The 13,316-nt window shown below is 40.3% G+C and overlaps 1 protein-coding gene across 5 annotated transcripts in view; it reads right to left on the minus strand.

Annotated features, from left to right (window-relative positions):
* Positions 1 to 13,316, minus strand: part of ZNF385D (zinc finger protein 385D) — a 604,024-nt gene that overhangs the window by 461,831 nt on the left and 128,877 nt on the right. Inside the window, exon 1 of one of the 5 annotated variants that reach the window (XM_065583473.1) lies at positions 90 to 401. The exons of the other annotated variants lie outside the window; for them this stretch is intronic. Coding sequence (XP_065439545.1) covers positions 90 to 120 — 31 coding nt within the window. The 5' untranslated portion in view covers positions 121 to 401. Of the gene's footprint in view, positions 1 to 89; positions 402 to 13,316 lie in introns of those variants that run through there. 5 annotated transcript variants of the gene reach the window in all.

Here is a 13,316-nt window from a genome sequence, read left to right on the forward strand (position 1 = left end):
TACTTCCTCTCTATACCTCAGTTTCCTCCAGTGCAAAAACGTTTGTGGGTGGAAGGGGAGCAGAAAGAAAGAGAGAGAATGATGCCTACCTGACTTAATAAAGTACTCTGAGAGTACCATAGATGAGGATTAAATAATGCCAAATACAATTATAACAACTGGAGTTTAACACACCAGCGATATGTTTATTTGTGAGCTACACACAGATACAATAGTACTTCTCTTAGACAAAGCAAAGGTACAAGGCATTGCTTGCCTTAGCCAAGCCCAAACCAAAGTTTTGAAACATGGCTTATTTCACCCAACTTCTTCAGCAAGGAAGAATGGGGGCAGGGGAGAGAAGTAAATCCACTTGGGTTACTGCTCAGCCCCAGTTCTTCTTAGAGATTCTTTTTCCTAACTACTAGATTCAGATCCCCAACCTCCAACTCACTTCCCTCTTATAGTGTGCTAGGAGGACTCAATTCTCCACAGTTGGTCCAGCCCTAGGATTCTGCATTAGGGACAGGTGATTATATTCCTTCTTCTTGCCAGAAGGGAAGTTAACCTTTTCCTTAGCAAGCTCTGAATGGGCTCTATAGCAGCCTAACAGTAACCTTCCCTGAGAAAGCACAATTATTTACTGTAACAGAAATACATTCACATATGAGATGGAATGTATAACCCCACTTTTCCCCAGTCATGAAGGAGTTAAGGGACAGAGTTGCTACCTCCTTAGATATGGCTAATTGGTTGACCAGTAGTAGCTGGGATAATAAGCTTCAACCCAGGCAGATCAGGGTGGTTGTCAGACAGGGTGAGGACAATCTTGCATGAGCAGCAAACTGGCAAAAAGCAGGACTTGAATTTCTCTGAGGATTGGGGCGGGACTGCTAGATTGGGGGAACCCTGCCAGTTTATGCAGGCTTCCAATCTCCTAGTCTTCACAAGCTAGAACTCCCCAGCATCCTGCTACCAAGCCTGGGTGGAATACCACATTTGGGGATAGTGAGAGCCAGTGGAAAGAAAGTTCTTAAAGGGTAAGTATACTTCTAAGGGCCCCAAGAGCATGTGAGATGGCTGAACCCCCTTGGAACATACTTACAGTTTTCTTTATGATTAAGTAACATTTTATGAGTTTTACACATCAACTACTACTATAAAAAGGCCAGTGTTAAGCTCTGTGGGGAGGATAACATATAAATATATTCCAATATTTATACAATTTTTGTGTCTGGCTACAGGGGACAAGCAATAAGTTGCTTTGTTGGTGGGAGTGCTATAAGGCAAACCCCGGAGGCCCTGTTGCAAGATTTCCATCAAAACCCATGGAAAGGCTGAAGTCTATTTCCAGTCCTTATGATCCAGTATGCTGAAGATACCAGAAGCATAAAAAATCCTGACTTTGCAAGTTGCAGACAGATCACTCTTGTATTGATCACTTTAATTACTGTACAACTCCTACTCTCTCTCTCTGCATTTGTCTGGACTGCTTTCAAGTCAAAATTTAAATTAATCATAAAATCATGAGTAAAATATCAAAAGATGATTCTGTTTTTGTTTAGATTCTTCCCATTTTCTCCTGCTCTGCTCCAAAAGAGAAATAATAAACAAGCATTACTGGCAGGGCCAGCTCCAGCGTTTTTGCCGCCCTAAGCGGTGGGGGGTGGGAGGAAAGCCACGATTGGCACTTCTACCGCCACCGCTTGATTCTTCGGTGGCAATTCAGCAGCAGGTCCTTCCCTCCGAGAGGGACTGAGGGACCCGCTGCCAAATTGCCACCACAGAGCCGGACGTGCCGCCCCTTTCTGTTGGCCGCCCCAAGCACCTGCTTGGTGCGCTGGTGCCTGGAGCCGGCCCTGATTACTGGTCTCTTATTTTTGTCTTCATGAATTATAATTTAAGGTAAGGTTAATCTATAAATCTAGACCCTGATTCTCCTCTCACACCAGGGTGAACCAAAAGTAATTCCCATGAACTCAGTGGAGAAGAAGGGAGAGGAAAGTCCGCCTCCTAGAAGCTAAAGTGAAATAAATGCAAATATGAACATTTAAAATTAAAGCAGCTAAAACTGGGTGGGCAGGAGTCAGATAAGTCAGACAAACTTATGAGTCATGCTCTATGCACACACAACAAGATTAATTCATTAGTGAAGGAATATGGTATATGAATGCAGTACCCAGTGAGGTAGAGTTTATTAGGCAAAATACCAGTTCTGCAAACGTAGTGGATATTTACAGACTTAACCAAGGCACTTTGTGCTTTAAGTGCAGTCGCATTCAGTTTTTCCAAATATGGTGCCCCTTTTGATGCCTCAATAATACAGTCAAGTCAGTCATACTAAGGAAAGTGAAAGACAGCTGCTTCTATACATGAGGGCTAGCAAAGGCCATCTTTATTTCCAGAGCCAGACTAGGTTTATGACACAGTTTGACTCCAAAAGTGAATCAAAACTAGGCTGCAGATTTTAATTTGACTACACCAGAGGTTCTCAAACTGGGAGGTGTCCCCCTCCCTCTCACTCCCCAGGAGAGGGAAGGGGGGAAACGACATGAGAAGCTTTAGGGAAAAAAACTTACTGCATACATTTTACCCACAGCAATGAATAACTATCAAAGCTGATTCCTCCAGACATCTCAGATCCTCAGATGGTGCTGTGCATTTTGACAGATTTCTTTTAAGCTTGCATAGCAGTAAACGAAGTCATTGCCATCTGTACATTAACCCGATGTGCACATTTAATTGTAAACATCGACCACAATCTCAGTTTTGCTTTTGCTCTTATTACAATGGATTGTTGACTGTGTTTGAATCAATGCCTGGCTGTTTTTAATATTTAGAGAGAGTTGCATATGTTTTTATTGGTATATGTACTTGTGTAGTGGGAGGGGGAGACAGCACGTAAAGTAGTACAGACACAAAGAAGTGAGAGTGCGATCAAATACATTTGAGAATCACCGGACTACACAAAAATACTGAAAGCTGTTTTACCCAAATGGTAGACATTTCATGTGTCCAGCTACCATCTCAAGCAGTGGTGGGCAACCTGCGGCCAGCAGGCCGCACGTGGCCCGTCAGGGTAATCCACTGGGAGTTGCAGGTGGCCGTGCAAATGTAAGCAAATTATCTGGCGGTCTGCCAGCGGATTACTCTGATGGGCCACGTGTAGCCCGCGGGGCACAGGTTGCCCACCACTGATCTCAAGACTTTGGCTATATCAGAACCAGAGAGTATCACTGAATTGGAACCAAAGCGTAAAGGGCAAATTGAGAGATGAACATTCTAGTCCTAAAATTTGAGAGTTTCAATCTGAGTTTCCAGATTTGCTTCATCTCCAATTAATATTGGGTTCATTTATGTAAATTGAAGAATATTTACTCAAAACAGTTTGCTACAATTATGCAAAGAACAAGCACCCAAACCTGAGAGGCGCCTCAGCATTTGCTACTTTCAGTAAAGTCAGCATCTCTCAGGATCAGCTGAGTCAGTTTTATTGGCTTATTTTCTGCTTACAAATACAGTTAACTCTCTATATTGTATAGGATTTCAGAAATCTAAAAGAAGATTAAACCATTGGATCCAGGACAAACACCAAATGAAAAAAACAACAACAACATAGAAGTGAATAATTATCATTAAATAAATGTATTATACCAACAGTGATAATGGTGTCTCTTTTATGGGCCAGATCACATTCCCTTATAGGAAAACCTGTGAGAGGTAGTGAGAAAACTCAGATTCTTCTTGTGGAGTTTCCTCCAAATACTTCTTTGTGGAAGTAAGAATATCCCCAAGGGAAGAAAAAGGGATCCTCCAAAGTCTAACTCCTCTGGAATCTGCTGGAAGTACCAATCCATCATCAGAGAGTTATATTTTGTCGATCTAACACAATTTTAAATGAAGAAATTTAGCATTTAATCAAATGTCAAACAGAAGAAATAAATAATAACATACTATTAATTTCCTACTATTATTAGAAATTAATTAGATAATAACTAGTCAGAAACTCCAGTTTGTATATGTTGTACAATACCTAACATCTTTGGCATTGAAAGCATTCCCCACTAGAGTGCAGTATGATTTTAAGATTACAAACGCAGTACTGTATCTCTCTAAGCTTATAATATTATGAGCATAGAGTTACTGTAATGTGTATGTCTTCTGGCCAATACATTCAGCTTTATAAGTAAATATTATATAGTCCATTACACATGCCTACTCAGTGAGTGTACTCCTACATGCATAATACTTTTTCTTAACTTTCACAGAAATAAGCAGACAACATAAGTAACAATAGTGTAATAAGACATCACTGATATTAGGATAAATATGACAACTTTGTATGATTTATTCTGCAGTATGGAGTGTAAGACCATCAAAATATTCTAGAAAAGGATAAAATGCAAAAGAATGTAATGCAACAAAATGCCATGTTGGAAATAAATAACTCAAGCTCCAATCATTTGATTAGTGCTTGCATTAGACACCTGTGATGGCCTTATAGTGGTAAAACACTGACTATTGCGATCTCTTTCTGAAATCTGGTGCAACAAGGGTAGCATTTGCAGCAGCAGAGCAGGATGACTTAGGTAGGCGCAGGAAGCATGTCATGTCATGCCATGCTGACACGGTCTTCACACATGGACAGTGAATTCAGATTATGTAACAGCATTACTGGAGGTATTGACTAACATACTATAAGTCTCAGGCTGTACAAGCCACTTCTCTTCCTGCTCTAGGAACACTCCCATGCACCTCCATGGGAGTGTTTGAGAATTTTATTTTGTATGTAGTTATGGACAGAAATGGTCTGAACAAAAACCTAACACTGCAAACTGACAAATTTTTTGAGAAGTTCAGATACTGGTCTGGATCCAAACTTTATGGTTCCAGACCATTCTCTATTATTTTTGAAGGGGAGGGGGTAAAGCAGGCTAGGGGATGAAGGAGATAACTTGTTGTACATCGTTTGTCGATGTTATTTTAAAAAATTATGTTTACTAGTCAATCCACTATTTTAGAGGAATGTAAACAAATACCCATTAAGTCAAGCCTCCAGCAGTATAACTGTAGTAGTTGACTCTCATGAGGACTGCAGGTACACTAGCATCCTACTACTCACTATATAGTATAGAGGCGAAAAATAATGAGCCAGGAAGTTTCAGAAGGCCACACTTCAAAAGTGGCCTCTAAAAGTGTATACCCACAGTTACACATTTCTATTTTTGGGTGTCCCACAAATTGATATTCAAATACAATTCTGGTTGTTTGCACAAGCAAGTTCATTTTGTGGCTGCAGGAAATATGTCTCATTAATACTAGTTGGTAATTCTGTTCAAAATGTTTAAAAGCAAGCACACAGTCCTATTTTTAAAAGTTAAACACTTTCAATTGATATAAATTACTTAACTAACTTATGTTATCTATCCTACAAACTATTATTAAATGAAAGTTGTTTCCTTTCCATTGTAGCATAGAACTTATCTTCACTGTATTAGATTAAGTGACATGTGGATAGTTATTACCTTTGTGAACAGCTTTGTTTTGGATCAGTGACTATGAAGCACAAGCTAAGTTCTCAGATGTTAAGAAGAGCAGTAGTGCACTACAATTGAATTAGCAAACTGAGAATTAAAAAATTTCAGCCAGCTAAATGGCATTGTGGATAAATGCTCAGGCCTATTTTCCCTGGAGCTCTGAACTCAGTTCTGGTTCAATTATGCTTACCAGTAAAATGAACTTTGCATGAAGGGATAGCTTTGAGCAAAGTAGAAAACTGTCCTGCTACCATCTGTGGTGTTTGCTGGCTCAACTACACTCTGGGGATTTTGTTTCTGAGATGGGATTGGAAGTGAGGGGGTAGAAATTATATCCCTGTCATGAACCAACAATTACCTCTCCTGATTTGAGACAAAAGTGCACTTTCCATACAGTGAAAAGGAGAGACAACTTTGTTCTCTTAAAGTGCAGCTAATTATGTTGTTAGCTGAGTGTCTTCTGAGTATAAAATTATCGAAGTCAGTATTACTCTCTATTATTCTATTTTGCGTAGCCACGCACATTAAGTCCATTAAAGAGGCTACTGGAGCGCAACAGGCTTCACAGGAAGAATAAAGTGTTCCCAATCCACCACTGTACTGGTGGGTTGGTGATACTCAACAACCAGACAACCAAATACTGGTGTCTCTTAAAGCCTCTTTTCCTTGGCTTTGTCTTCTCCAGTTACCATGGCAAACAAATATCCTGAAACAGATGAAACAGAGAATAAAGCTAGACAATCAGTGGCAAAGTCCACTAATTGCAGCATAAAGAGATTTGGGGGGCTTAGCAATGGCTGTAGAGGAAGCAAAGAACAATTTACTGTATTCACTTCCACCATAGCGTCCTTGAAACCCAGAGTGGCATAACTGCTCTGGGCAATTAATACTCTTGTTAATCCAGCTAGTTTACATCTGGTGACAGAGTCAAGTGTTTCTCATTGCAAAAGAGTTTGCAAACTAGCATGCAGATAAGATTGCTTGGATCGGAAGTAAGCTGTCTGCCTCTGCAGTTACAGCATGAGTTCTTAGTAGCATAGCCTAGCCCACAAAACTGCCTCTGCTTGAGTTTCAGTTAGTGACGCTTACTGAAATTCTGTAGGCACTGGAGTTTGCCTAAGTCATGATCTGTGAATTAATCCTGCATCTTCCTGGCTGGTGAAAGCCTTTTGAGAGATAGTGGGATCTTTGTTGGAGAGGAATGTCAAAAGGGAGCAAAAGGAGTCAGCTTCTTTCAAATAAGCAGTTGTTAGAACCTTGCTTCAAAACCCATCTCTTGACATAGACTATCTATCCAATTATCACCCTGTCTCAAGTTTCCTACTTTGGGGGAAGGTTATCAAGAAAGTTGTAGCAAAACTCCCACAGTAATAGCTGGACCCTTCAAGTCTCTTCAAACTCAATCAATTTGATTTTAGGCTTGGCAGCTGCATTGGTGGTGTTGATTGATGATATCCCTTTGACAATTAATGAATATGTTGTCATGATTACAGAGCAACCTGTGTGTTAGACCCCTTTAGTCCCTCTTGAGTCCACCCCTTTAGTTACAGGTTTCTCTACCTTCACCCGCCATAGCTGGAACCACCTACTATTCCCAGACTTGATCTCTCCTGCAGTCCCATTTACCATCTGTGTTAACCTGACAAGCACAACCGTGCTGGCAACTGTAAACTCTTTTATTCTGGGGACCTCTGACAGTGGTTCATTAAAGTGACACAAAAACAGATTCAATATAAAGCATTATTTATTTGTTCACCCAAAGGTACATAGCAATCAATGATACATGTTATAATAATAAAGACCTATATGCATATTTCTCCTTTCTTTGTTTAATCTTTAAAATTGTAAACTTTGGTAAATTCCATTCAACCCAATTACTTCCATTTCTGGGCTGGGAGAAACAGATACCCTGCTGCATTCTCTCCCTCTTTCTGTGTGTCTCTGGTAGCATCAGCATCTCCCCACAGGCAACTGCTGACATCTGTCTCAATCCCCCTTGTACCCTAAGGACCTTAGGGCAAGACTTTTAAGATTTTATTATCCTCTTTGATCCTAGGCTCAGGCCTGTGATGGGTAAACCACGCTAGACTGGATGGAGACAGGCAGGGGCATTCCCAATTTAACAGCTCCCCATATTGTTCCCTTAAAGGGCCTTATCTCTGATATTGTTTCATTTGCTGTTTGCTTCCCCCTACCAGCCTCCTTTGATTTAATTCTACGCAATTGGGTAGGATAATATCAAACAAGTACACTGAAGTGCATATGATATTTATAAAAAAATAATACACATAGCTGCTTCATTCTCCATGTGCCTATATTGATTTTTTAGATTGTGGCTGACCCAGTTATTGACCCTACAGGGTAGCTGGAGTAGCATGAGTGGTTCTGTTTTGTTCTTTCTGAGAGGTCGCAGAGGTTAGTGTTGGTCAATTTTTCATCTATCCTACGGATATGGAGGCTATTACAGGGTTTGTTCTGTCACACTAATTCATCACGTAGCTAGTATATTTGGAAGAGTTCATGATAGTGTATGAGTTATGGGTATTTATTATGCTTATGTCACCCATCTCTATATTTCCATATCTTCAGACTCTGCTAATATAGTGAAACAATTTGTCCAGTATCTACAGAGACTGAGCATAGAAGAGACTCAATGCAGACAAGACTGAGATGATGCTCATGTTATAGGAAGCAATAGCAATAATAGCAATTATATCAGCAGACCTGACTTATATGGTTTGCCCCATGCTTGTTTCTAAAGTTTGCAACTTGGGTATCTTGTTGGATCCCCAGATGTGTCTGAATACCAAGGTACAACAGTTATCCAGGCCTTGGTCACCTCGAGGCAGGGATTATGGCATTGTCATAGGGCTATACGTTCAAACCATGTAGCTATTGCAGTAGGCACAAAGTAAAGGTGCCCATTTGCAAGGCAGTGTTCCAGGCAGAGAGGACATTACACCTGTGCTTTCCAATCTGCACTGGCTCCAGGTTACAGTGGAGTGAAAATTTAAATTTCTGTCCCACTGGAAATTCTAATATTCCAGCTTGGTTTTGTGCAGTTGAAATACCAACATTTTTCACATAATGAGAAGTTCTGAAAACTGTTAATTCAGAAATGGCAAAATGTTTCATTTTGAGTCTGAGTCAATTCAACATTAAACTGCATTTCTCTATAGTGCTGCATTGCCTCATATGAGTTGCATTTCAGGCAACTCATGCCCCCTTTCTCTCCGATTGGCCAGGCACCCTGGCCTGATTATATCTCCTGTGGTGATATATTGTTCAGTCAGAGGTGAGACCATGTTGCGTTGTGAGAGATACAGTCCAATCAGGGAGCAGAGCCCATAAGAGACAATGGGAGCATGAGATGCCTGAACTACAGCTCGGATGAGGCATTGGGGCACCATAGGGAATTGCAGAATAAAACGTTTTATGGATGTTCAAGAAACTAAAATTCAGCTTGATTCAATGCAAAATGAAATATTCCAACTGAAAAGTCATTCTGGCAAAAAATTCCCAACCAGCTCTTGATGATTGAAAGTGGAATTTTGAGCCAACAATTTTAAGCCCTGTATGATTTGTGCCCTGGCTACTCTATCCTATGCAATATTGTGGCAGTGTCACACAACTACTGTGAGGACTAAACAATTGAGAGATAGCGGTTGGGCCTTCTGATTGAGAGGCCCTTGGGTCTGGAACAAACTTCCCTCCCAGATGATCTGAGGAAGCTTTAGGAAATGCTGCAAGACTCACTTATTTTCCCCAAGTGGATAAGCATGGATTTATTGGAGGGAGTAGTAGGTGGTGGGATTCTTTATGAGCTCAGAAAGATTTGTTTTTGTTTTAAGATTGTCTGTTTCTTTAAGATCTGTTTTGTTCTGCGTTGGTTAATGGTTGTCTTTTAAATTGATGTCAGTGCAACTAGTATATAGTATGCGATGTGAGAAACTGAAATAAACAAACACTTTACATAACTGGACAACGTTAGCAGGCTCCTCAGGTCATACTCCCAAAAGTTGGCCTGGTAGTTATTAGTCAATGCTGAAACTGGGGCAGAGATTGGTACTTCTCACTGCAGTTTCCTATATCTAATCTACTGGCATTTCTGAAGCGCCTATCATCATGTTCTCTGTGACTGTTAGAAAAGATTATCCCTCCCCCACTCACCACAAAGTAGAGGGATGGATTGGAAAAAAAGGTTGGTGGATTGGGGAGCAAATAGCTACCTTATTTTTCTGTTCATTTTTTCCTACCATTACCTTTTCCTCCTTCCAGTCTGAGCACTGTGATTAGCCCTGTCGCTGTTGTACCACCTCAACCATCCATGTGAATAATCAAAATATACTAATAAATTCAGATGTGTTTGCTATTTTTAAGAGAAGAAGAATCTCTTGGGCAAAAACATTATCAATTACTAGTAGCAAAGGTGTGGGTTTCCTTGAAAGTTTTATATATTTTTTTATTTTCCCCCTTCATTTTAAAGTCTACATTTTGAGAATTCATCCCAGGGTAGCCTCTCTATAAACTAATTCCTATAACTACTTAATCCCAAAAGCTGGGATAGGTTCACCATATACTGGTAATTTTCAGCCATAGTGCAGAAAATAAAACCTGGGGCTTTTTTTTTTTCTTTTTGGCCTGGAAAGCACTTAAATCTTTCAAGACTGTGTTTTAGTATTGAAGCATATGAACAGACTCCATTCTATTTCCCAGTCACAACACTGCACACCATGAATTCTGAAAGGATCTTATAGCTAAACTGAAAGAAAAAGTTCATCATTTCTCGGTTCAGTAGTTCTTACATGCCAGAAGCAACCTTATCCCAGCCATCTCATAGTCTTAAAATATACTGCAGTCATGTCTTTAATTGAGTTCTATAAAAAGAACTAAGCACTAATCAACACCATATGTTATTCAATTAGATAGCAATACATATCTATTTCTCTAGCTTGTGTTAACATAATGGAGCATTTTGGGTGGTTTGGAACTATTTAAGACCAAGTAATTAATTTGCAAACATCAACTGTTAAAATCTGAGAAGCACTGTTGTGGTGACTAATCTCTCTACAGTCAGAGAGCCAAACCCTGAAATCCCTACTAGGTTTTTATTCTGTCGTTATTCTGACATAATTCCTACTGAAGACAAAAGGACTAAAAAACTGAGGGCCCAGCCATCCCCCGTACCCTGTGATCCATGCACAGAGAGGACCCCTCATACAACAATCTTGCCATTCCCATGCAGGGAAAGCAAGATGAGTCTATAGCAGGGGTCGGCAATGTTTGGCACGCGGCTGGCCAGGGTAAGCACCCTGGCGGGCCGGGCCATTTTATTTACCTGCTGCCACGGCCAGCACATCCCTCGCCCACGCTGCTTCCCGCCGCCTTCATTGGCCCGGGACGGCGAACCGCGGCCAGTGGGGGCCGCGATCGGCCGAACCTGCCACGTCAGCAGGTAAGTAAACTGGCCCAGCCTGCCAGGGTGCTTGCCGACCCCTGGTCTATAGCATCATTTTCATCCCTTTGACCCTCAGGGTAGAGGATTTTTTTGGGTGGGTCTCTGGCACTCAATGGTTAGGGCACTCATCTGAGATGTCAGAGACTTAAGTTCAAGTCCTTGCTTTAAATCAGGCAAAGCAAGAACTTAAACTGGATTCCCATGTTTCCTGTATGCCAGCTGAGTGCCATAACCACTGAGCTAATGATTATTCTGAGGTCTCGCTTTCTGTCAGGTTTTTGGTGGAAATAGTTTAAAGGCCTCAGTTTCGTGTCAAGGTGGAGTGGGATTTTTTTCAAAATCATAATTTTTGGACAGGACAGGACAACTTTTTCCAACCCAGTTCTAGTCAGGGACAAAGCTAGGAAGGGCACACATCAGTCCAACAGGCAATTCTTACACAAGTCAATGCAGTCCCATACTGTTATTACTATGGACTCTGGCCTTCCATGCCTGGAAAACCCTTTTTAATTAGAGTTTTGGGAGGTCCTGGCAGCATTGCCCTGAGATGACTGTGGCTTGGAAGCGAGTGACCCAACAATGCAGAGTGCTCTGACATCCTGCAGTTCTTTATTGCAGGCATATTCTCTGTCTGCTCCTTTGTGGAGCAAATCCAGCTTCCACAACTCTTCTCCACTCCCACAGACCTAGCAATATTTCTGCAGGATGAGGTGAGCAATGTCTGAGTAGCAGAGACTACAGACCGTAGGGGGGAGACAAAAGAATGTCAATAGCTGAAAAGTCTAGTAGGAAGATATTTAATTTAATCCCTTTGGTGGGAACCAAGAACATTAAGTAGATGGGCATTGGAAGAACATTTATTTAAAGGAAATTCTTCAAGAGAAACCTATGAGAAAGTAGATTAGGAGACCGAGGAAAGTTCACTGCTATCAAGTATTTTAACATAATTTGTTCATTACTATTATAGTATTCACAAGTGGCACCTTATTTTAAAATTGATATTGTCCGAACCTCTCCTCTCCCATTTAGATGTTAATTTCTAAACTTTGATCTCAATACAGCAGAAGGCAGCAATGATTTTGGAAGGCTCTGGAATAGAGTTGGGTGAAATTTTTGGGGGGAACTTTTGTTCACCTTAAAATGCAGATTTCGGCCAAACAATCTAGGGGGAGGGATAGCTCAGTGGTTTGCACATTGGCCTGCTAAACCCAGTGTTGTGAGTTCAATCCTTGAGGGGGCCACTTAGGGATCTGGGGCAAAAATCAGTACTTGGTCCTGCTAGTGAAGGCAGGGGGCTGGACTCAATGACCTTTCAAGGTCCCTTCCAGTTCTATGAGATAGGTATATCTCCATTTAAAAAAAAAAATCACAAATTCATGTTAAATTTGCCATATTGTTTCAACAGTTGAAAAACAAATTTCCAAAAGAGTAAAAATAAAAAAAAATATCTTTTCCATTTGAAACAACTTTTTTGTTTTTAATTTTACTTCAATTTCATTTTAAAAATGTTAAAAAGAAACTCAAAAACAATGAAATGTTTTGTTTCAGGTCAAACAAAAAAATGTATTCAAACCAAAACAAAGGATTTGTTTATATTTTTGGCATGCTGAAATTAAAAAAAATATTTAATGTCAATTTTTGTCATATTTTTCTTAAGCCACAGAAATTAAAAAAACTGTTATTTGCACAGTTCTACTCTGGAGGTCCCTTTTGATTTTTTGGGACGATCTCCTCTGCTACTTTTCCACAACAAAGCCCTGATACTAATCATCCCCAAATCTATATTCAGGGAGTCATATAAATATTCTCCTAGGTGCTAGATAGGCACTTTGATTTCTTTCATCTTCATAGTATCTAAGTACCTGGATAGACTGTGATAGCCTAACACTGGGTGAGCACAACTGACTTAGCTTCATAGGCAAATCATTTTTCCCTAAAAAGATGTGGGGAAAATGTTCTCTGCATCATTATTGCATCCTAATGATCCCTTCATTCACTGCCAACTCTAATGTAGTTGAACTCTGACCTCTGAGCCACTGCATTACAATTGCTGTCCTTCTGCTGAGAATGAAAGGATGAAACTATCAAAACTCGTCAATACTGCTATTTACTTGTCTGGTGAGATGCACTGTTTAGAACATGTCACTTTTTTCCTCCTTTGTGGCTAAGCATGCTGTCATTTCAACAACATGTTCATAAAACAAGACCTACAAAAAGAAACTCCTTAAGGGAATTCAGATTAAGAAAAAAAGCTCACTTGTATACATGTGTAAAAAATGCCTTCCAGAATAAAGAAATCTAGGTTTGAGACAGAAATTTCATCCCTAATAATCCTTTTTATA

This window comes from Chrysemys picta, chromosome 2 (genome assembly GCF_011386835.1).
Source record: "Chrysemys picta bellii isolate R12L10 chromosome 2, ASM1138683v2, whole genome shotgun sequence".
NCBI classification, from domain to species: Eukaryota; Metazoa; Chordata; order Testudines; family Emydidae; genus Chrysemys; species Chrysemys picta.